We start from the raw sequence: 25,317 nt of genomic DNA on the forward strand, positions 1-25,317 counted from the left end.
AATTAATTAATTATTATTAATAATGATTCTTAATTAGTATTATATATTTATTACAAATTATCTGAAAAAGTAAATATAACTAATTAATATTAAATAATTATGAAAAATATTATATATCAAACTAGTTAATTTTTTTTTAAAATATATTTTTTTATTATATATAATATTTTATTTATTTTTTAATATTAAAAAGTTATTATAATTATTTAATATATTTTATGAAATTAAAAAATAAAAAAAATATTTTAATGCACATTCCATCCAAGATGGCGCACCCCAACTGAATCTCTGGGGACGTCTGCCATCTAGGATGGAGTACCCTGTAAAACAATATTTTAATCCCACTAGAGGAAAAAATAAGTGGCATTTTGGGCAATTTTTTTCAACTGGTGGCATTTTGAGACAATTATTTCAGGCAGTGGCATCTTGGGCAATCTCTCCCTATTCACACTGATTGACAAAAAGAGAAAAGCAAACAGTGACATGACGCACAGTAGTACATTATAGAGTAAGGCAACCAAACCACTTGACCTTAATTCATTCAGCTACAATTATTTTCTGTTTCTCTCTCTTCCATTCCAACTTCATGGCGGTGGCAGCTGTTGGTGAAGCTTTTCTGTCTGCTTTCATTGAAGTTGTTCTCGACAAGCTTGCTTCTCCTCAGGTTGCTAACTTTATCATAGGAAAGAAACTTGACGCCAATTTGGTTCAAAGGTTGAACAACACTCTTTATGCTGTTGAAGCTGTGCTTAACGATGCCGAACACAAACAGATCAATGATTCTGCTGTTAACAAATGGCTTGATGATCTCAAAGATTCTCTCTATGTTGCTGATGACCTTCTCGACCATATCTCTACCAAAGCTGCTCTTTCCAAGAACAACAAGCAGGTGACTACTGTTAACTACTTCTCTCGCTTTTTCAACTTTGAGGAAAGGGATTTGATTTGTAAGCTGGAAGATATAGTTGCTAGGCTCGAATACATTCTTCAATTTAAAGATATTCTTGGCCTTCAACATATTGCAACTAACCACTCTTCTTGGAGAACTCCATCAACCTCTCTAGATCACCCATCTAACATATTTGGTAGGGATCAAGACAAACAGGCCATACTCAAATTACTCTTACATGATGATGATGATGATGATGATAACGTTTCTGTGATTCCCATAGTTGGCATGGGTGGGGTGGGAAAAACTACTTTAGCCCAATCTGTGTTCAACCATGATAGTATAAAGCAGAAATTTGATGTTCAAGCATGGGTTTGTGTTTCTGATGATTTTGATGAACTCAAGTTAACAAAGGCCATCTTAGAGGCAGTTGCAGGGAGTTCTTGTAATATAAATAACAAAGAGTTACTTCATCTTGCTCTGAAGGAAAGACTGTCTGGGAAAACGTTCTTGATTGTTTTGGATGATGTATGGACTGAAGATTATGACAGTTGGAACTCTCTTATAAGGCCTCTTCAATATGGAACTAAGGGAAGTAAAATTCTTGTAACAACCCGTATTGATCAAGTTGCTTCTATGGTCCAAACTTTTCATGCTTACCCTCTTCGGCAATTGTCTGATGAAGATTGTTGGTCTGTGTTTGCAAACCATGCATGTCTTCCTCAAGAAGAATCCAACGAGTATGTGGATCTCCAAAAGACTGGCAAAGAGATTGTTAAAAAATGTAAGGGATTGCCTTTAGCAGCACAATCACTGGGGGGCTTGTTGCGACGAAAACGTGACATTGGGGATTGGAATAATATACTAAAAAGTAACATTTGGGAAAACGAGAGTAAGATCATTCCAGCACTAAGAATTAGTTATCATTATCTCCCTCCCTATTTGAAACGTTGCTTTGTTTATTGTTCCATGTATCCTAAGGATTATGAATTTAAGAAAGACGATTTGATTTTGTTGTGGATGGCTGAAGATCTTTTACCGTCTCTAAAAAATGGGAAAACTTTAGAAGAAGTTGGTTATGAGTATTTTAATGACTTAGCTTCAAGATCATTTTTTCAACGTTCCGGAAGTGGGAACGGATACCAGTGTTTTGTGATGCATGATCTGGTGCATGATTTAGCAACATTGCTTGGTGGAGAATTCTATTTCAGAACAGAAGAACTTGGGAAAGAAACGAAGATCAGTACCAAGACTCGTCATTTATCATTTACTAAGTACAGTGATCTTGTCTTGGAAAACTATGATGTTTTCAGCAGAGCAAAAAACCTTAGGACATTTTTGGCAACCGGTTTTGGACTTCCTCGAGTCAACCATGAAAAGGCACCATGCATCATTTTGGAGAATTTGAAGTGTTTAAGAGTTTTGTCATTTCAATGTTTTTTAGATCTTGACACATTGCCTGATTCAGTCGATGAACTGATCCATTTGCGTTATTTGGACCTCTCTTACACATATATACAGACATTGCCGGAGTCATTGTGTAATCTGTATAATCTACAAACGTTGAAGTTGCGTAATTGTGCACAACTAACCATGCTTCCCAATGACATGCAAAATCTTGTAAATTTGTGCCATCTTGATATCCATGGAACTGATAAGTTAGAAGAGATGCCTAGAGAAATGAGCAAATTAACTCATTTGCAACATCTGAGTTGCTTTGTTGTGGGAAAGCATGAAAAGAATGGGATCAAGGAATTGGGAACACTTTCAAATCTTCATGGATCACTTTTTATTAGTAAATTGGAGAATGTTACCAACAGCTTGGAAGCATCAAAGGCGCATATCATGGATAAGAAGTACCTTGATGAATTAGCATTTGGATGGTCTGAAGACGCAAAGGACCATTTTACATATTCACAAAGTGAGATGGATATACTTGGCAAGTTACAGCCCGCCAAGAACTTGAAAAGGCTATATATATGTGGATACAGAGGTACGAGATTTCCAGAATGGTTTGGAGATCCTTCCTACCACAATTTGACCGAGTTATCCTTGTATGGTTGTCATAATTGTTGCATCCTTCCACCACTTGGACAATTACGCTCTCTCAAGGACTTGAAAATCCGTGCAATGAGTATGCTGGAGACTATTGGATCTGAATATGGTGATTCCTTTTCAGGAGTCCTCTTTCCCTCCCTTGAAAGTCTGGAGTTTTGTGAGATGCCATGTTGGGAAGTGTGGCATCATTCTCATGAGTCAGAAGTTTCATTTCCTGTATTAAAGTCTCTTGTGATTGTTGATTGTCCCAGATTACACGGAGATTTGCCATCTTATCTTCCTGTCGTGAGAACAGTTAAGATTGCACGTTGCAACCAAGTTGACTCTTCTCTCCCAAGGGCTCCTGCCATACGCAAGTTAGAGATAATTGAAAGCAATAAAGTAGCCTTGCATGAACTACCCATTTCATTGGAAGAATTAAGAATTCATGGAAGAGAAATGACAGAGTCCGTCTTTGAAGCCATTGCCATCAGTCTAACATCTCTTCAAATTTTAGATATCAGAGACTGTTCGTCTGCGATATCATTTCCAGGAGATTGTTTACCCTTATCCTTAAAGAGGTTGTCCATCACAAATTCTAGTAGTCTAAATTTTCCAAAGCAAACCCACCAACATGAGTCACTTCAGTCTTTGAGGATAGATAGGAGTTGTGATTCTCTCACAACCCTCCCACTGGAGATCCTTCCAAACCTCCTTTATCTCCAAATCCATAATTGTGAAAACATAGAATGCCTTTCAGCTTCGAAAGTTCTTCCAAATCTCATCAATATTAACATTAGACACTGCCCTAAATTTGTGTCATTCCCAAGAGAAGGATTGTCTGCACCCAACTTGACATTGTTGTCTGTCTCCGGCTGCCTTACTTTAAAGTCACTGCCTTGTCACATAAATAATCTTCTTCCGAAGTTAAAAGAGATGAGAATATATGATTGCCCAGAGATGGAAACATTTCCTGAAGGTGGAATGCCACCTAGCTTGAGATCACTTTATGTTGGAAAATGCGAGAAATTATTGAGGAACCCATCTCTATCTTTCTTTGACATGCTTTCCTATCTTTCAATTGAAGATCTATATGATGGTGTTGAGTCCTTTCCTAACAAGGGTTTTGCATTGCTGCCTCCCTCCCTTACCTCTCTAGATCTTTCAAACATCTATTGTTTGCACACGTTGGACTGCAGAGAGCTTCTCCACCTGACGTCTCTCCAACGCTTAACAATTCAATCTTGCCCGAAGCTGGAGAATATGGCGGGAGAGAGACTGCCTGCATCTCTAATACAACTTTATATTAATAGTTGTCCTCTGTTGGGAGAACGATGCGTCAAAAAACATTCTCAAATTTGGCCCAAAATTTCACACATCCAATGCATTAAGGTTAACAACAAATGGATTTAGCAAGCTCAAACTTGGATTTTAAACAGGTAATAGTTCTGCACTTCTTACTTGGATTTCTATTATTTACTAAATAGACTCCAATGTTTGTGATAGCATTATCTATACATCTGTATTACTATAAGATACTGCAATTTATACTTATAATTCAATTTTCTTACTACCTTGTGCTAGATTATAAATAGTTGGCCGCTCATAACTGTGTTTTCTTACTTTATATATCGAAATTTGATAACGAGATGTTGAGACTCTTACCTTGTTTTTTTGTATAATGAAATTTATGTTGAAGTTAAGTTTTATTTGCTAATGCAGTTGCCAGAGTTATACTACTAGTTCCAAGTCGTGTTTTGAAGGCCTTGCACACATCCTCAGCTTTTGATGGTCTTTGCTACTTATAAATGTTTTGGTTTTAGATTCCTATGCTGCTTGAAACACATTGGAATTAGTTTTCTTGATCAGTTTCCAGCGATTTTAGATTGTGTAATTTGTTATGTGAGACTATAAAAAACAACTGTAACAGATTAATAATTATAAGGATATTTGGTGAGATCTTGCAATTCTTTTGTTTCTGTGACTATCATAGTCATTAAAGACACCTTTCTTTCACAATTAATCAACTGATTTGGAATGGAAGGACACTGCCGGTTGGTAATAGCTTGTCTAAATGACTTGTGTTTTTTACATGTTTGATATATGGCTGTATGAACAAGGGTCTTTTGTATGGGTGTTCGCGGTGCGGTTTGGACGCTAAAATCAGTTGAATTGCAAGAGAAAAAGCATGCGGTTTGATTTGGTTCGGTTGACTTTTAAAAATAAAATAAAATCAAACGAATGTGGTTTGGATTGGTTCGGTTGATTCGGTTTTTTACAAGATTTTTATTGAGTCATACCTACACCTATAGAGAACAACATAACTTTGTGTTTTATCATTCATACATTACCAATTAACAACAAAACTCATCATATTTATACAAAAACTTCTCATTCAATATACAAAAACAAGATTAAAAAAAAGTGGAATAAAAAATATAAAATAGTAGTGTAAAACAATATGAAAAATATTATAATAAAAAAGAAAAAACAAAGAAGAAGAGAGATTGAAGAAGATGAAAAAAAAAGAACATAAGAGATGCGAGATTAGAGAAGAAATGTGTGATAAAAACGTAATTGGAAGAGAAAACAATAACATAAAAATCAGAAGATGAAAAATAAAGAACACACGAGAGGAGAAATTAAAGTAGAAGATGTGAGATGTACATGGCAAAGAAGATGAGAAGAATGTGCGATATTATTAGAAGAGATTTGAGAAGGTTGGAACTAAAATCTTAAGTGTGAGTAAGATAATATTTGTAAGGTTAAGGCATAATAGATTTGAGTTTTGAGTTGGATGTGCAATAAGTGAAGTTTGGGTTGTAACATAATGCAGTTTGGTTTGGTTTGGTTTAGTCCGGTTTGCAAAATACAAATCGCAAACCAAATCAAACCGTGCGATTATGTTAAAAATGACTCAAACACATCTGAACCAAATGCAATTTTTTGCGATTTTGGTTTGATTTAGTTTCGTTTGCGATTTTTTATTGGGTTGGTTCGATTTTAAACAACCCTATCCTTTGTGGTTCTACAACATCCATGTTTTAAGAAGTGGTAGCTTTTATTGGGAATTTCTTAATGCAACCTATATATTTCTTAGGCATCACGCGAAATTTTTAAAATGCTCCAAATTTCTGGAGTTGCATCTCTGGACGCACAAAATACACACTCAATGCAGGTCATTCTGAGTGACGCCCTATAAGGTGGACTATTTTTATTCCAGAGATGCATCTTCGATATATTTCTATAGATACATTTTCGGAACGTCTGCAAACCAGAACCAGAAACAGTCAACAAAAACATGTCATTTGGCAAAATAAAATAAACATTCATAACATAAAATAAGCATTACATAGATGATTTTAACATAAAATGCAACATTATACTTCAATATTCAGGTGGACACTTCAGCATCTTAAGAATATCTTCGACCAATCATGGAATTGCCACTTTCTACTCGAGCAGAATTTTTGTTTTGAAACGGAAAAATGTATTTCATATAGCGCTTACATGTCCATTCGTCTTGAGCTCAAATTTGATGAACTCAAGATTCCCTCTGTTGTCAATCGACAGTGAACGGTACTCGAGCTTCACAATTCTTCGATTACCTCCGTAAGATAGGAGATAATGAATTTCTTCTGTAATATCTGCAAGAGATATGTAGTCGATGAGCTTAAAGTTTCGCCCGGGAGTTTCGTTGGAGTAGGAGATATTTGTGACATACTAGTTGATGTTTATTTGTGACATTTGAGACATTTTCAGTTTGTCTGAAATAAAAGAACAAGGACACCTTATCTGGGACGGAGCCAGAAATTTTGAGTAGTGGGGTCAATAATCCTTTTATAAACAATATATTTTAATTTCATCTCAATCACTTGAAAGGTATACTAACACTTTTTTGCCTTAAATCGGGATCGTTATGAAGTTTTTTCAATTCAAACTCGATTTTTTTTCATAAACCATCCTAATTTAAAGCTTCTACGTTCATCAAGTGTTTGAGGATTAAGAGTATATAATTCCTCTATTGATTTTCTTTTTAACAAAATTTCCAATGCTTATTACTAAAAATGAAGAGAAAAAAAATAACACAATTAAAATCTTATTAAAAAATAATTCATACTTATATTAGAAAATAGATACAAACACAACAATTTAAAACATTTAGTACAATCTCAAGTTCAATAAGATAATAAAATATTTTATCTTTTATTACGATAATAAAATAAATAATAAATTTCTAAAGATTAAAATTTAAAAAAATATATCTTTTAGAATATCAACAATGAAAAAGAAATCAATATCAAAGAGAAAGAGTGAGTGATTTGTTTGTGCTTGAAAAAAAGTCAAAAATAATTAATAGGAATGGAAAGGAAAATTTAATTATTTATTTTATTTAATATATAAATATATTATTTTTAACATTATATACTAAATAATAATAATAATTGTAGTGGGGGCATAGACCCACCCTTTGAATAACGTACCCCCGTCCTTGATTCAAACTCGATTTTTTTTCCATAAAAGACTCCAATTTAAAGCTTCCATGTTCATCAAGTGTTTTAGGACTAAGAGTAGGGGTGGAAAACAGACATGACCGTCCCGTTTAGGTCCGCCCTGCAAAAGCCCGCAAAAAAACAGGGCGGGGCGGGACAGTCATAGTTGAGGATGTGAACCTAAAACTTATGCCCGCCCCCAAAAAAGTGAGGGCGGAGCGGGGAAAGCCCGCGGGCACTGCACTCTTTAAGTCTAAAAATGAAAAAAAAAATTATGTAAATGCACGTGCCCGCAAAAACCCGCGAAAAAAACGGGAAACGAAGCGGGGCTGACACATTAGAGGATGAGGGCCTAAATCTTTTGTCCGCCCGCACTTCGGGCATGCCCAGCGGGTCGGGCCCGTTTTGCCACCCCTAATTAAGAGTATATAATTCCTCTATTGATTTTCTTTTTAACAAAATTTCCATTGCATATTACTAAAAATAAAAAAGAAATAACATAATTAAAATCATATTAAAAAATGATTCAGACTTATGCTATAAAATAGGTGCAAACACAACAATTTCAAACATTAGTACAATCTCAAGTTCAATAAGGTAACAAAATATTTTATCTTTTATTACAATAATAAAATAAATAATAAATTCCTAAAGATTAAAAATTTTAAAAAATATCTTTTAGAATATCAACCGTGAAAAAGAAATCAATATCAAAGAGGAAGAGTGAGTGATTTGTTTGTGCTTGAAAAAAAATAAAAAATAATTAATAGGAATGGAAAGAAAAATTTGATTACTTATTATTTTATTAAAATTATTTATTTTATTTAATATATAAACATATTATTTTTAACATTATATACTAAATAATAATAATTGTATTGGGGGCATAGGCCCACCCTTTGAATAACGTGCCTCCGTCCCTGCACCTTAATTTATAATAGATGTAGACAATTGTAGACCATTCAAAATCAGACACATACTCTGAAGATATATCTCCTGTTACTCACCATATTATCTTGTTCAAGAGATGCATCTCCGGAACCTCTCCTAAACAGGTTTGAAAAAAGAATCTTTGAAGCAGAATATTTTTTTGACAAATGAATAAATGTTATGGGAAATATCAAAAATGTATTAAGACAGAATATGACAAATTGAATAAATTAATCTTCATTAATATCGAGACACAATTACATACACTTATTTGTCAGATTAATCACGAAGTGCATCTATTTTTCCTCCGGAGCCAGTCAGCTAAGCCAAGGAACACGAGACACATGAACTTTGTCGAAGTTTTCTTTCTTTCCGGATAGTCGTGTGTGTGAATTTTTGTGAGTCCTCAACTCTTGGATAAGTCGATGGCGAACAAGTGTATGATTATATTCTCCTTTACCGAGTAATGTCGTAACTGCTCGATAATCATAATTACCGTCCCCTCAACATTGACGATCCGCTCGGTGTATTTGTGCATAAAAACAAGCATCTCGTCAATGAATGGAATTTTGGGTGTAGGCGGCGTATGAGGTGGTTTTATAATGCGAGCTCCTTTGACAACATTTTTTTTGCGATTTTGGAGTTGGTAAGTCCAGAAAAACTTTGTCAATATGTTCAAAATATGAAGGAGACCATGTAGTCAAATTCTCATTCGGTGTAGACTTCACATTCTTTGGAGCACTTTTTATTTTTACAGGTTGAGAGGGTGGTTTCAATTCGGTGGTTTTCAGATAGACAATCTTCCTCAATTGTTATTTAATGTGGAGTTTTATGTTGTCATCGACTTTCAAAAATCTCTCTTGTAGCACTTCTATCCCCCCTAAGTGTCTTGTTAGTTCGATATCAAATATTACACTTGCTTGATATTTGATATATTTTCGGGTCTTTTCCGTTTCAATGTTGCGAGTATATTTTTCGGCTGAACCAAATTCAATGTCATGTCAGCGACATATTCCTTCTCTTCTAGCATGAGCTGACACGCACTAGGATGGTCGACTAATTTTTCACACAAATCATGGTTATATAAACCACATATGACATCAAATCTCCACCTTTTATTTTCCAACATGTAACCACACACCTTAAAAGGACATTCACATTTTCTTGAACCAGTGTCGTCTCTTTTAAAATTCCGGAGAGGAGTTCTATATTTCATGCTTCTTACGCACGTCATTGTCACAAAAGCGCATCTTCTATCCGAATCATTATCGGACATTCTGATAACCACACCAAATCCAAATTTAAAGACCTCCATACGAATCCATTCAAGCATTTGATCACGAGATTCAAACTCTCGCTTCTTTTTAAATTGGTTTCCAACATCTACCACCTTCACAACAACACATTGGACATCCAGAGAAACAATTTGTTTTGGAAAAACATCAGGGTGCACCAAATCTAATGAAAACAATTACAACATAACAATATATAAGTGTCACTGCTGAAAATAGAGTTGGAAAATGAACACATACTAGTTCCAGAAATACATCTCCAAAAATGTTCATACTCGTTCTGGAGATACATTTCTGGACACAACATTCATTTTTAAAGATAAAATACAGGATTAATATGAGCAATGCAATGTGAAATAAAAGATCTTTACCAGAAATTCTATCTTTTTTTGCTCCCTTTGATATGATGAACCACAAGATTAAAGATTTGGAGTGAAAAAATGGATTGAGAATGGAAGGGTTTTTTGGTGAAGGTTTGTAGAGGAAAGCAACAATGGTTGTGTGATTATGTAGTTGTTTATTTTATCAAATTATTTTGGAGATGCATTTTTAGAAATATCTGACATGCAAAGGTGACAAAATATTTCAAAATCTCATCCAAACTTTCGGAGATGTAGCTCCGGAACAAAAATAACTCAACTTATAGGACGTCACTCAGAATAACTCGCGTTAAGTGTGTAATGGGTGTGACCGAAGATGTATCTCCGAAAACTGGAAGACATTTTAGGTGTGATACTTTATCATACATGTCTTAAAAAAACTTTTCAATTGCCTTTATTGTTTTGCTTTGAAGAAGTGGTAGCTTTTGTTTATCAATGAAGTATGGTACTTTAACATCTGGGTTTAGATGAACAAGGATCACTTTTGGTAGCTAATTCTGCCATCAAAAAGTTTAGTGATCGAATTTCTAGGTTTGGATGATAAAAATGAAGAACATGAAGAATTTTTAGTCGCCGATTATGTCACTAATCTTGTTAGTCATTGTTTTTTTGGATTTTGATTTTTGATTTATTTAGATTTTATGATATTGTAACTTTTTGTTATATGCAAATTTTATGATTTTGTTAATTTTTATGAGGGTTGAATATGTTTGTGGTCCTTATAAATATCTTAAAGTTTGTTTTAATTTTTCAAAAATTATCTTCAAAGAATCGCTCTCCTAAAAATTTTCATCCACCTCTTGCAACAACTTTTACAATTTAATGATTGAATTAAGATGATTTATTACTGAACAACTGAATTAACGATAATTTCAGCGATAATTTAAATATTATGGATCAAAAGTGCGGATGAAATTTTTTAAGAGGATCCTTTTTTGAAGAAAATATTTTGAGGGACTAACATCAAAATTTGAGATATTTAAAAAGACTACAAATATATTTAACCATTTTTATAATTAATCACTTTCACTTAAGGTATGATATTTATTTATTTTAATAAAATTACTTTCACATATAAAAATCATTTTTTTTTGATAATTTATTTATTTATTTTAATTTATATTAAGAATTTTTATTTATTTATTCTTAAAATAATTAATTAAAAATAATATCTATAATAGTTTTTGTCCAATTAATGTCACAACAAATATAAAATAAATGAAAACTACATGAAAAAAGTCAACGTGTCACTTTCATGTCAATAAAAATGTTGATTAATGCTAATGAGACATTTAAATTAAAGTTAAAATGTATTTTTTTTAATTTTAAATTTGTCCCGTATGACAAGGGGCGAATTGAATATCAACTCAATAAACTTTAAACTTTTTAATCAAACCAACCTTTAGTTACAACTTTATAAAAGTTGTTTGAATGACTAAAACTAAAGAGAAATGATCGTTCTATATGGGGTATGTCCCACATTTCTGAAAATTAAAAAATATTTTATTATATTTAAAGATGTATCTTCGAACGCACCTGAAATTATACCAGTAATCATAAATCACACACACACACACACACACACACACACCTATTTTACCAAAATACATTCCAGAGATATATCTTCGAAAATGATTTGGGGTGTGTCCGGAGATGCATATCCGTAAACTCCTTTATATTCATTTTAAGTTATTGGATGCGTATTTATTACACATAACATGAGATATTTAGGAGATGTATCTCTGAACCCCTAATGCTTTTAAGACATCAACATGTTCCTAACTTTGACTTATTTAGGCCACCTTATATTTTAGGTTATTTTATGCCATAAATTAGAGTTGTGTTGTTGACCTTGCAAGAAAAGAAGTTGTATGTGAAGTTATCTAAGTGTGAGTTCTGGTTGCAAGATGTGAGTTTCCTCAGACATATAATTTCTAGTGGTGGTATTGTTGTTGATCCATCGAAGATAGAGGTAGTGTTGTAGTGTGAGACTCTAAAATTTGTCACTGAGATCATAAGTTTTCTGGGTTTGGCTGGTTATTACAAGAGATTTATCAATGGTTTTTTGAAGTTGGTATTGCCTTTAACTCAACTGACTCAAAAGGGTCAAACTTATGTGTGGGATATTCAGTGTGAGGAGAATTTTCAAGAACGTAAGAGGAAGTTGACATTTGCTCCAGTTTTGATTTTATCGAATCCGGGTGAATCCTTTGTTGTGTATTATGATGCTTCAAAGATGGGTCTAGGTGATGTAGTGATGCATAATAGTTAGGTTGTTGCTTATGCTTCTAGACAATTGAAGGTTGATGAGAGGAATTATATTACGCATGACCTATAGTTGACAACCATGGTGTTTGTGTTAAGAATTCATAAGCATTATCTATTTGGTTCCAGATTTAAAATTTTCAGTGACCACAAGAGTTTGAAGTACTTATTTAATCAGAAGGAGATGAATATGAGAGAGAGGAGATAACTCGAATTTCTTAAGGATTTTGAATTTGGCTTGAGTTACCATTTGATTAAAGTCAATGTTGTAGCTGATGCGTTGAGTAGGAAGTCGTTGCATATGTCAATGTTAATAGTTCGAGAGTTTAAATTGATTGAGCAATTCAAAGACATGAGTTTAGCGTGTGAAGAGACTCTTAATAGTGTGAAGTTAGACATGTTGAAGCTGACTAGTGGTATCTTTGAAGAAATCAGAGAAGGTCAGAAAATTGACTTGGGATTGATCGACCAGTTAGTGCTAATCAAACAAGGAAAATGAGGCAATTTCAGAATCGACGAGAATGGTGTGATAAGATTTAGAGATAGGGTTTGTGTACCAGATGTACCAGAACTTAAGAAGAGTATTCTTGAGGAAAGTCATACAAGTTGTCTAAGTATTCATCTCGGTGCCACTAAGATATCTCAAGATTTGAAGAGGAAGTTTTTATGGCCAGGAATAAAGAAGGGAGTAGCTGAGTTTGTTTATGCTTCCTTGACTTGTCAAAAGTCGAAGATTGAACACCATAAGCCATAGGGCCGAACACAACTGTTGAGAATTTTTGAGTGAAAATAGGACAGTATTTCCATGGATTATGTGACGAGTTAGCCAAAGACGGTGAAGAATTGTGATTCCATTTGGGTTATTGTTGATAGACTCATCAAATCGGCTCATTTAATTCTGATTAAGACCATTCTACTATCAACCCTTTAAAATAATATTGTATTATTTTACCAATTTGCCCTTCCATTCATTTTAATTTACGGTAACAATTGACAATTCGGTAATGAACAAATGTCACAAATAAAACTCTACCAAACGTCTCTTTGCATGCCAAGTGTCAAACATCCATTTGCTACCTCAATCAAATGTACTTTCTCTTCCATTTTTCAAAATCAGATTTTCCTATCTTTCCTCCTTTTCATTTTCACTTAAAATCTGGTTTTTCCTCTTTCTTCTCTTTCCTCCTTTTCATTTTCACTTAAAATCTGGTTTTTCCTCTTTCTTGTTTTTCATCCATTCACTTTTTCAAAAACATGTCTAACAGAATTGTTCTGAGATGGAAAAATGTCATGTATTTCATTGAGTCCTCATATGCTATATATAATTACAAGATTGAATGGAAATAGCTAATCATTCCAAAAATAGTTTCCTAATATTAAAGGACATTGATGCTATAGATACTAAATTGAATATATGTACAGCTGGTACATAATTGAATATCTTCATGATGTTATTGGCAATTAACAACAAGATATCAATTGCCTAAAACCTCCCCTCAAGTTGGAGCATGCAGATTGTGGATGCCCAACTTGTTTAGAAAATAATCAAACTGTTGTTTTCCCAATGCTTTAGTAAATATATCAGCTAGTTGAATATTAGTGGACACATGGTGAGTTGAAATGTTGCCTTTGAGAAGCTCATCACGTAATCAACTTCGATGTGTTTTGTGCGCTCATGGAAGACTGGATTGGCAGCTATATGTAATGCTGATTGACTGTCACAATATATCTTCATGGGGCGAGATTGGGGGACACTGAGAGAGAGCAAAAGTGCTTTCAACCATTTGAGCTCACATGTGCTAGTAGCCATGGAACGATATTCCGCCTCAGCCGAGGAACGTGAGACAACATGTTGTTTCTTGGTTTTCCAAGAGATAGGAGAATTCCCAAGGAAAACAATCCATCCAGTGAGAGAGCGCCTAGTCAAAGGACATCCTGCCCAATCCGAGTCACACCAGGCATAAATTTGAAGATCACAATCAACTTAGAGAAGAATACCTTGGCCAGGATTTCCCTTGAGATAACGGACGACACAGAGAGCTGCGTTCCAGTGCTCTTCTAAAGGTTTTTGCATAAATTAAGCCAACATATGAACAGAGTAAGAAAGTTCTGGTCTAGTGATAGTTAAGTAGACCAAACGACCTACTAGTCTTCGATACCAATCCGGATTAGAAAGAGGAGTTCCAGTGGCCAAGGGAAGATGATGATTCTGATATAAGGGAAAACCAACGGGTTTAGCTCCCAACAACCCAACTTCGGTGATGATATCAAGTGTATATTTCCTTTGACACATGAAAATCCCATTGGAGTTGCGAAGGGCCAAGATCTTTCATATGAAAGCATGTGTTCAAGTAGGATTTGAAGGACTCAATTGATTTGTTGTTGTTTCCAGAAATGATAAGATCATCCACATAAACTAACACATACAGCTCTACATAGTCACGATGTAGAGTAAAGAGAGAATAGTCAGAGTAGCACTGTATAAAACCATACCGTAGCAGAGCATTTTTGAGTTTGGCAAACCAACATCGAGGTGCCTGTTTCAATCCATATAAAGATTTGTGCAAGCGACATACTTGATTTGGTGTAGAGGTCTTGAAACCGGGAGGTAATTTCATATATACTTCTTCATCAAGCTCACCGTGTAAAAAAGCATTGTGAACATCCATTTGGTGAAGTTCCCAGTGCTTGGCAGCCGCAACAGCGAGAAATGTTCTCACAGTTACCATTTTCACCACTGGTGCAAAGGTTTCATGATAATCCAGCCCCTCAACTTGGTTGTTCCCCATAATAACAAGTCTTGCCTTATAACGCTCGATAATTCCATCTGAATGATATTTAATCCAATACACCCATTTGCTACCAATAGCCTTTTTGTTTGGAGGAAGCGTTTCTACTGTCCAAGTGCCATTATTTTCAAGAGCTTCAATTTCCATCTTCATGGCATCTCGCCATCGAATATTTTTGACGGCTTCAGCAAAGTTTTGAGGTTCTGTAGCTGCAGAAACATCGACTAAAAATTTCCTGTGTCGTGGTTAAAAGTTAGCATAATTTACATACTTGGCTAAAAGATAAGGTGTACCTGAGGGACGTGACGAAGCAGTAGAACAATTGGAGGGGCATATCTTAGTGATGGTATTGGTCACAAAGTCTTGCAGCTTGGTAGAAGGCAATTCGATACGATGACCACGTCCCAAATTTTCGATAGTGTCTGCAGCCTGTGGTTCCTCATTGGTTTCAACAAATGATGACATATTTTGGGAGTCAAATGAAGAAGATCCAGCAGGAGATTCAATTGAAACATGTGGCGTGATACTTGACACATCTTTATCAAGTAATGTTGCAGTTCCAATTGCTGGAGTTGAGGGGACAGCAGGTATAGTAGGAACAAGCTGGAAAAAATCGTCTTCAATAGCATTACTGAAAGATGCACCAGGCAAGATGTGATCATTTTCAGACGGAATTTCGGCAGCAAAAGGAAATTCATTTTCACAAAAAACAACATCTCTTGAGTTAAAGAAAACGCCCAGCTCTAAATCATACATACGCCATCCCTTGGTGCCATATGGATAGCCCACAAATACACATTTTCGACTTCTAGCAGCAAATTTATCACCCTTATGATGTTGATTATGCGCATAAGTTAGGCAACCAATCACACGGAGGTGCTCAAGAGAGGGACGTTTATCATACAAGAGTTCAAATGGAGTCTTACCATTCAAGTTCCTTGTAGGAGTGCGATTGATCAAATAACACGCAGCAAGAGCACATTCACCCCAAAATTGAATTGGAAATTGAGCTTGAAAGCGCAAGGCACGGGCAACATTGAGAATATGTCTATGCTTCCGCTCCACTCTTCCATTTTGTCGTGGTGTCCCAACACATTAAGTTTCGTGAATTATACCATTGTCACGAAAATATGTTTTCATGCAAGTAAATTCGGTCCCATTATCACTACGAACAATCTTTACTTGTTTATTGAATTGTCGCTCAACCATTGCAAAGAATTGACAAAGATATTTAGAGACTTCTGTTTTCTCAACAATGAGATAAATCCACACCGCTCTCGAGTAGTCATCAACAATGGTTAAAAAATATCTAGCGCCACAAAATGTTGGGTTGCGATAAGGCCCCCATAAATCACAATGGATTAAATGAAATGGAGAAGTTGCTTTATTTTCACTAATTGGAAAAGTATCTCGAGACTGTTTTGCTCTAAGACATATTTCACATGATTGGGTACATAGATAATTGTTTCTATTAGAACTAACATTTGGAAACATTTGCAGAGCCTTCAAAGATGCGTGTCCTAGTCTGCGATGTAACAGGTCCAAAGGAATTTCCTTATTTGTTTTCACTGCAGCTGCTTTGACCATCTCTTTAAGATAATATAAGACAAAACGTATCAGTAAATTTAACAGTGTAGTTAGAATCTTTTAGCAGCTGCGATACTGAGATAAGATTGCAGTGTAGACGAGGCACATATAAGACATTAGTTAATCTTATTCTTTCATTGAGCATCACAATTCTTTCCTTTGTCACCATTGTCTCTTCACCGTTTGGTAGTCCAACAGAGCACTCAAAAATATTGTGCACATTGGTTAAGCATTCCAGTTGACCGGTCATATGATTTGATGCACCTGTATCAATAATCCATGGCAAAAAGGAACACTTACCACTTAGCTTCTCAGTTGCACCTAGCTTTACATTGTTCAAAAGGCTGACCAATGCTTGCCATTGATCACTAGTAATATTTCTTGGATTACAAATATCGGAACTTGACGTTTCAGAAGCAACCTCTTCTTTAGATGGTTTTGCTTGTGCTACATGAGCCTTAATAGCTCTTCCACATTTTTTGTTGTTAGAAACAACATTATATTGTTCTGGTTTCCCACGCCCGGTTCCTTTCAACTGTCCGCATTGTCGATCTCCCCACCAATCAGGATATCCTATTACCTGAAAACAACCATCTGAATCATGGCCCGTTCGATTGCAATGACTGCACATTCCTCCTTTTTCTTTACGTTTGAAGTTGGACTGCACTGCAAACGCCATGACCTCACCACGATCTTCGGCCGTACGGGTCACAGTGCGCAACCGTTCCTCCTGAATTAATGTCGCATAAACTTTGTTCAATGTAGGCAGAGGATCCTGAGCGAGAAGATTGGACCGTACTGTTCCATAAAGAGCGTCATCTAATCCAATGAGGAATTAATGAATTTTCTCTTCTTCGCGTTTCTTTTGCAACACAGAGCTGAGATTGCACTTGCAACGCCCACACTTACATGCCGGGATCTGATCGTAATTCGCCAATTCTTCCCACAACTTCTTTAGTTTCCCATAATATGTCACAATGGTCAGTCCTTTTTTGTTTGCATTCAATGAGCTCTACTTTGAGCTGTTGAATACTGTCGCATCCGCGAAAAACAACCGGCGGGCTAAAACAAAACAACACAGAGCCGCCACCGTGCGTTATTTATCCCAAAAGAGGGAAAGGAAACGCTCGAAGTAAACCTAGGAAAAGCATGGTCTCGCGACCAAAGAGAATGGGATCGGGAGTCGGTTACGCAAGGGGAAGGTATTAGCACCCCTCACGTCCGTCGTACTCGACGGGATCCACGCTCTAAAAGAAAGAAAAGGTTGCTAAACAAACATCACACACACACATTGAAGACAACACAGGTGGAGGAAGAGGGGAGAGGGCTCGCTAGGACATCGCATCCTATGCCTACGTATCTCGTCTGGAACGAGAATCAGAGCTGCCGTAGTTCGGCTCACGCACGCCAAACAGGACACACACAAACACAGGCAAACTTGGAACCCGAACGCCAATCGCTGGACTTACATCGGCTTCCGAACCAAACAAACATCATCAGGATACGGACAGCCAATCGCTGGGCTTACATCCATATCCTGACACACAAGAGGGTTAACAAGCAAACACACACAAAAAAGAAAAAGGGTGCCCGGAGAGACCTCGCACGGTCTCCTGCCTACGTACCTTATCTGGTATGAGGATCAGGGCGACGTAGTTCCCCTGAACGGGAAAGAAATTCTAACCAGATACAAAGGGAGACGCACTACTAGGGAGCTGGACTCGAGCCTAGGTGTTATCATGCATCATTGCCCTATGTTATGGTTTCTACCTACTCGCACAACAGCAAGCTAATCCTAACCAGGAAGAAGCAAAGCATGCAAGCATAAACAAAGCAAATCAAACATTCACAAGTAGCACACACTATATCCAGTCAAGTGAGGCTCAAACAAAGGGTCAGACTGCCTAGGCAAGTCATCTGTACAAGGGTGGTGTTAGCTCTTAACCCTGACATTGAGAGTCAGGGTGAAGCCAGATGAAAGGTGAGTGAAGATTAGACTTCACAGCTCTTATCCCTGACCAGGGAGAGCTTCAGACAAAGGAGTGTGGGTTCAGAAAGGGGGAACCCTTCTACACTCATGACTCTGACTCAACTGTACAACTGTACAAGATCTTGGGTTAACGTCCCAATGCATCAACACAGTGGTGTGAGCAGAGGGACGACTCAACAGAATAGCGGGAGATAGATTGCGTATCTCTTTTGTCCTCCAATTGCCTTAATCAAGGTCTTTTCCTGCTTGGGGACAAAGTTAAACAATCACAAACATCGCCTCTTAAGGAGGACTTCAGACAGTTGCCTGGCCAAGTAACAGGCCAGGTCTTCCAGACTACATGGAGACAAGAGAGTCTACCTCAATTGGTTTATACAACTAAGCAGCAGCACAAAGCAAGTTCAAAGATGAACTAAAGCGACTATGGTACCTGAAATCAATCTAATACAGTCAGTATACCCATCACACAGTCAAAACAAACAACATAAAAATCAACAGACAATGTACAAAAACAATGCAATGTGCAAAGCACAACCAACTCAATTGAGCCAAGCATCCTACAAAACACACAAGTTAGTTCACAACAATTAACCAAATCCAATTCAATCAACTTGCATTTTTCTCCTTAAGGCATTTGCATCTCAAACCTGAAAAGCAAACTCAAAAGTGAGAAACTAGACCACTAGGCCAAGCCTAGGGTCCAAAGGAGATGAAAAATCCAAAACAGCAAGTGAAAATTATCCAAAATCACAATCAAACAATTTAGAAACAAATCCAATTGGTCCCATGCTCATATCATTCATCATTATCATTTCATGCACAAAAAGGCACCAAACATGCAATTGGCAACCTCAAAGGACCAAACAGAATGATCACCATCAAATCATCATCAAAACATTTCAATAAATTCCACAAAAATTCAAGTCTAAACAGAACACATTCAATGAATAGCATATCAAATTTCAGCTCATTTGGATTAAGGGAAGTAGGTCAATGAAAATCGTAAAGTTCATACAAGTTCAAACAAGCCAACACAAGGCATCAACACAAGCATCAACTTCCAAAAATCATACAACAGTGACAATACATGATAAATGAATGGGATCAAAACCATAATGACCTATAATGTGTCTAGAATGCTCATGTCAAATTTCACACTCATCCAATTATTGACCAGAATTTCACAAAGCAAATGCCAACATGTATCACAAAAAATCACAAAATGAGCAAACAGGAGAGAAAATTCCAATCAAATAGGAAATGCAATCAATAAATCCAGAAAAATTCACATGTCATCTCAACATACATATGCTCAATCATACAAAAATTTGGCTCAATCCAATATTCACAAGCACATCAAATAAAATCATGAGATTCACAAAGCATGGTGTGACACAAATTGTCACACCTCTAATCAAAAATCCATATCTCCTCAACCAGGGATCCAAAAATTGCAAACCACATACCAAAATCACCAGCAAAGAGTCAAGAATAAGCACAAACAATTTCAAACATTTCTATGGAAGCATCATCATTTTATGAGGGAAATGGCATGGCATACACAAATTGGACATATCCAAACAATCCCTAGGCAATTTATTTTTTCACACGTGCACAAAAATATTAAAAATCACCATTAAAAACTACACATCACAAGGAGAATGGTGCAAAAAACCTCACAAAATTTGGACAAATAATGAATCTCCTATGAATTTTCTAAGTTGTATGATCAAAATGAAATGAAATTGGAAAAAGAAAATGAAATGAAATGAATTTAAATGAAATAATGGCAATTTTGTAAATAAGGACCAGCGAAAGCAAAACGCATCGTTTCATTTTATGTGTTGGCGCGGCGTGATTGGTTGGAAACGGCGGGAAACAGGTTTTCAAACGCGAAATGAAGAAAATCAGATCAAACGCGTATCTGGACGCGTTCTCCATCGTCTCCAGCAAACAAAAATTCCAGAAAATTGCAGATGAACATTTCTCAACCAAATGCAACAAATCATATATCAAAATGACCGGTGCTCAACGTACATCATGGAACTAACAAGCATACGACCTAATTCTAACTATATCAACGGGATCGAGCGAAAATAGGTTTCAACATCAAATGTTCAGATCAAGATATCTCTCTCTACATTCAACCAAATCAAAAACTACAAGCAGCACGATGATCTACATTGAAAGATCTATAAGAACCATATGACAATTCAAGCAATGAAGAATTTCGAATCCTAACCTCTTGATGATGGCAGATCGTGATTTTGATGTTTCCACGTGTGAAAAGCCAAAACAGATGTAGCTTATTGATGAGGAAGTTGAATGGAATAGGTTCTTCAGCTCAGCGATGCTTCAGATCGAAGGAAACTCAAAACTCCATGGATGAGCAAGGTTATGACAGTCCAAATTCAGCAAGCTTTGGCCACGAGTTTGTTGAAACAGTTCATCAACAAGTCTTGTAGAATGTAGATCCAACAAGAATCAACAAGATTGATGAAGATTTCAATGTGAAATGATGAAAAAAAAGTTGGAAGAAGTTTGGAGAATTGAGAGGTTTTGGAGGGAAAAGTTGTTACAATCTTGAGAAATGTGAATGTCATCACCAATTTCTGTTACAATTACTGTTATATACCAATGCCTTAATCCCTTCCTTAATCACAAATTAGCAAAATTGAAATGATTAGTACAAATGCAATTTCAAGTGTAATGGCAAAATGGTCCTTTTCCAAATTAGGCCAATGTAACAGTAAATGACAGTTGGAGCAAGTTCTAATTATCATTTGGGATGTGTTGGAATGAGCTTTGTGTGCAAAATCCATGTAATTTGAAATTTCACCATTTTTCCCACCAATTTTCAAATAGATCACTTGAAAAATGTCATTTTGCCATGACCATTTTTGATGAAATTTGACCATGCATCATGAAAGTACATGTGAAATGTGGTTTTCTCAAAGAAAGATCATCCAATTTGGCCATTCCATGTGAAAGTTATGCCACTTTGAATTTAGGCATTTTTGGAAAATGATTTGATCACAACTTGCCAACCATACATGAGAAATTCATGTTCTTGGACTCTTTGGAAAGGTGAGAGCAAGATCTACAACTTTCATGTTGAACAAAATTTCATTTGAAGCATTTTTGGACATATAATTTTGAGGTGAAAACTTTCCATTTTTGGAAACTTTCAATTACAAGTCACTTTCCATTTTTGGAAACTTTTCATCTGACTTTATTTTCTTCATTCTTGATGTTTGAAATGTCAAATGAAACTTGTTTAGACATGAATGAAGTATATCCAATCCTCTCCCACCTCCAAATCCATCATTTCAGGCACAGCTGACCACAGTTGACTTTTCTGACTGATAGATGAATTTGGCTATGGACTGATCAAGTTGAGCCTCAAACTCCTGATGAATTGGCTCAATGATGAAACCCTGGCTTCCATAAGCTCAATATAATCATGAAATGATCCCCATATCCATTGTAGACCCCCTCTCCATGCCAAGCCCTGACTGGCCCAATACAGATGATTAGGGTTGACCAGTGGTCAAAACCCTAATCTCAAGGTATCTGATCAATCTCTTGAATCTCTTGGATGATAACAAGACCATGATGATGATGATGTGTCCTTTCAACCAAGATAAAGACCAATCTTCTTGAGAACCAAGAAACCCTAATTTGTAGCACAATCCTCAGATGGCTAATGATCAGTCCATTCAATGAAAACCCTCAGGCTTGCATACATCAACCTCTTATCTTCTGACCAAGACCTAGGAGGATGACTTGCTCAATGTAGCCACATGATATGCAACATGCTAATGACTAATGACCTAAGAAATGCAATGCAATATGTAAAGCTAGTCCCAAGAGAGGAGGGCAAATTTTGAGGTGTTACAAATACGTGGTCCATTAACAATGGAAAACCGCTCCTTAATGTCTTCCCAAAGATCCATGGCTACCTCCATATGTGACATAGTTGATCGCAATGAAGGTTCAATTGTGTTCATGATCCAAGAGACCAACAAGGAGTTGTTAGTCCACCAATCTTCAAGATCTGAAGATTCCTCATCAGGTTTGCAGATTGATCCATCAACAAAACCAAATTTCTTTCTTGCTCGAAGTGCCGTTCTAAGTGAACGAGCCAATTCGTCATAGTTTTCTCCCTTTAATTGAACCTGTGTTATCAAACTCCCAGGATTATCATTGGAAGTGATATCATAGGGAGAGATGGTTTTTCGGATGACTGCTCCATCGCCATTGTTGACTGACTTGGAAGATTCCTTCACAGGAGAACTTTCACCTTCACTGTCAGACATGATTTAAATGTTTTATTCTATATGTATAACCTGCTCTGATACCATAACAGAATTGTTCTGAGATGGAAAAATGTCATGTATTTCATTGAGTCCTCATATGCTATATATAATTACAAGATTGAATGGAAATAGCTAATCTTTCCAAAAATAATTTCCTAATGTTAAAGGACATTGATGCTATAGATACTAAATTGAATATATATGCAGTTGGTACATAATTCAATATCTTCATGATGTTATTAGCGATTAACAGCAAGATATCAATTGCCTAGTCTCTAATTTCAGATGTCATCAACCTTGATTTCTCAAACACCACAAAAGAAAATCATCCATGAATACATATGGTTAGTTACCCACTTTCTTTGGCCATTCTCTCTTTTTTTCTCTCACACGCAAATTAACAAACACATATTATACACACTCTTTATGATACTATTTTTGCTTCTTCTAAACTGTAACCTTCTCACTGGTAACATATTCATGAGCGTGATAAATGCTTCTATGACCTTTCACATTATTTGTACCTTTGGTGAATCATATTTTCCTTACTTTTGCACCCTCCATGTTTGATAAAATGATTCTATGAACTTTCATATTATTTGTAAAACAGAGAGTGAGAGATCTGGTTTTGTTGAAGCTTGCTGATTTTTTGTTGTTGCAAATCTATGCTCATGTACTTTAATTTATGTTGTTGAGTTTGTATATTTTTTGCCTCACAACTAAAGTATGGTTTTATGCTGTTGATTTAGTTTTATTAATTTATTTATTTTTAGATCAAATCTCATATTTTTGTAAGGATTGAATTCCAATGATGCAGCCAATTCATTGTCCTTCAGCATCAAGATTTATTTGTGCTGATAATTTAAACTAAGATCAATGACAAATCTACATTTTGCTTACATGTGTAAATATGGTCCTTTATATCATTTTGTCTTGCATACTTTTATTTTATTCTTAGTCCACCATATTATTTACATTGCACCATTTTATTTCACCAATTTAAAGACAATTCATAATGTTTGAATTGGCAATTTTGATTACATTTTTTATTCAAAATCCCAAAAAGTATGTTTCTGTTATAAGTCATATCATCAATTCATAAACCAACTTGTTTGTTGTTTTATAATTTGATTTCCATATTTGATGTTTGTAAAGAAGTGAATGATCTTAATATTCTGTGATGGAATAAATAAAACATTTTCCATATATATATATATATATATATATATATATATATATATATATATATATATATATATATATATATATATATATATATATGGATTATTTTTCGTTGGAATATTTCTTTTTGACGGGGCAAGTTTGTGGATTTATTTTGATAAGACTTCTAATTCATAAATTATTTTATTTTTCTTTATATATTAATTACATTTGGATTGAAGTAGGAGTTATATTTTATTCCAATATATATTCTCACATTAATTGGTGTTAGTTTTGTTTATTTTAGGTTAGTTTTTTGATATAGGGTTTTAATGGAAGGAATTTATAAGGCATGACAAAGACAAGAGATTCAACAATGAGTCCAAAGTTACACAAATAAAGATCTATTCTTAATGATATACTTATTATATTTATATCGATACAAAAGTAATGTTCTGAAGAATGGTTCACAAGTTTGGTGATGGGGAGAGAAAACTGTTGGGGAAGGGTTACAAAATGAGTTTGGGAACATGTATATGTTGAGTATTGTAGCCGGTGGTTTGCATGTTTGTGGTTTGAATTCAACTGATTTTTTGCTTTGTAAAGGATGTAACCGTTCCGGACAAATTGATGTTCCACAAGATGGTGCCTTTGAGTATGATGAATTGACACTTGGAGATGAACATGGTTGTGCAATTAGAAGATTGAATGGTTCTGTTGTTTGTTAGGGTGGAAAGAGATATTTTTTAGTGAATTTTGTTGAAAGTGTTTCTTTTCAGTTAATTGTTTCTGCTTCTAATTTTACTTGTGGATTGACAACTACCAATTTTTCTGTTATTTGTTGGGGACCTGGTTGGTCTAATGGATTAAATGGTTCTGAATTTGTTCTTCCTTTGTTTCGTCTTCTTGTAGTGAGTATGAAATTTATCATGATTATCAGTCACTGTGTTCTAGCACAAGTCGTCACGTTTGCAAGCCAAATATCTGCAACACTCAAATATAAAAGTTCGTTGTCTCCGCCAGTTTAATCTCCACCACCAGTTTCCCTTTCTCGGCATTCACAATTGTTGGATCAGTCGGTGCTTTTATTGGTATATGTTGTATAGTTTATCGCTTATGGAAATATGTCTTTTTTTGTAAAAAGAAAGTTCAAAATTAAGTGCAAACAAAATAAATCATATTGCT

At 35.5% G+C, this 25,317-nt stretch overlaps 1 protein-coding gene across 10 annotated transcripts in view; it reads left to right on the forward strand.

The window, feature by feature from the left end:
• The first annotated feature begins 387 nt into the window (after window positions 1-387).
• LOC127081456 (putative disease resistance RPP13-like protein 1) overlaps window positions 388-25,317 on the forward strand; it is a 92,304-nt gene continuing 67,374 nt past the window's right edge. For 2 of the 10 annotated variants that reach the window (XM_051021743.1, XM_051021718.1), the window contains exon 1: window positions 398-3,507. In XM_051021743.1, the coding sequence (XP_050877700.1) occupies window positions 587-3,507 (2,921 nt within the window). In that variant the 5' untranslated portion in view covers window positions 398-586. Of the gene's footprint in view, window positions 4,366-4,648; window positions 4,894-25,317 lie in introns of those variants that run through there. The other 8 variants (XM_051021711.1, XM_051021753.1, XM_051021748.1 and 5 more) reach the window with 8 other exon arrangements.

Source organism: Lathyrus oleraceus, chromosome 1 (assembly GCF_024323335.1).
Source record: "Lathyrus oleraceus cultivar Zhongwan6 chromosome 1, CAAS_Psat_ZW6_1.0, whole genome shotgun sequence".
Classification (NCBI taxonomy): Eukaryota; Viridiplantae; Streptophyta; class Magnoliopsida; order Fabales; family Fabaceae; genus Lathyrus; species Lathyrus oleraceus.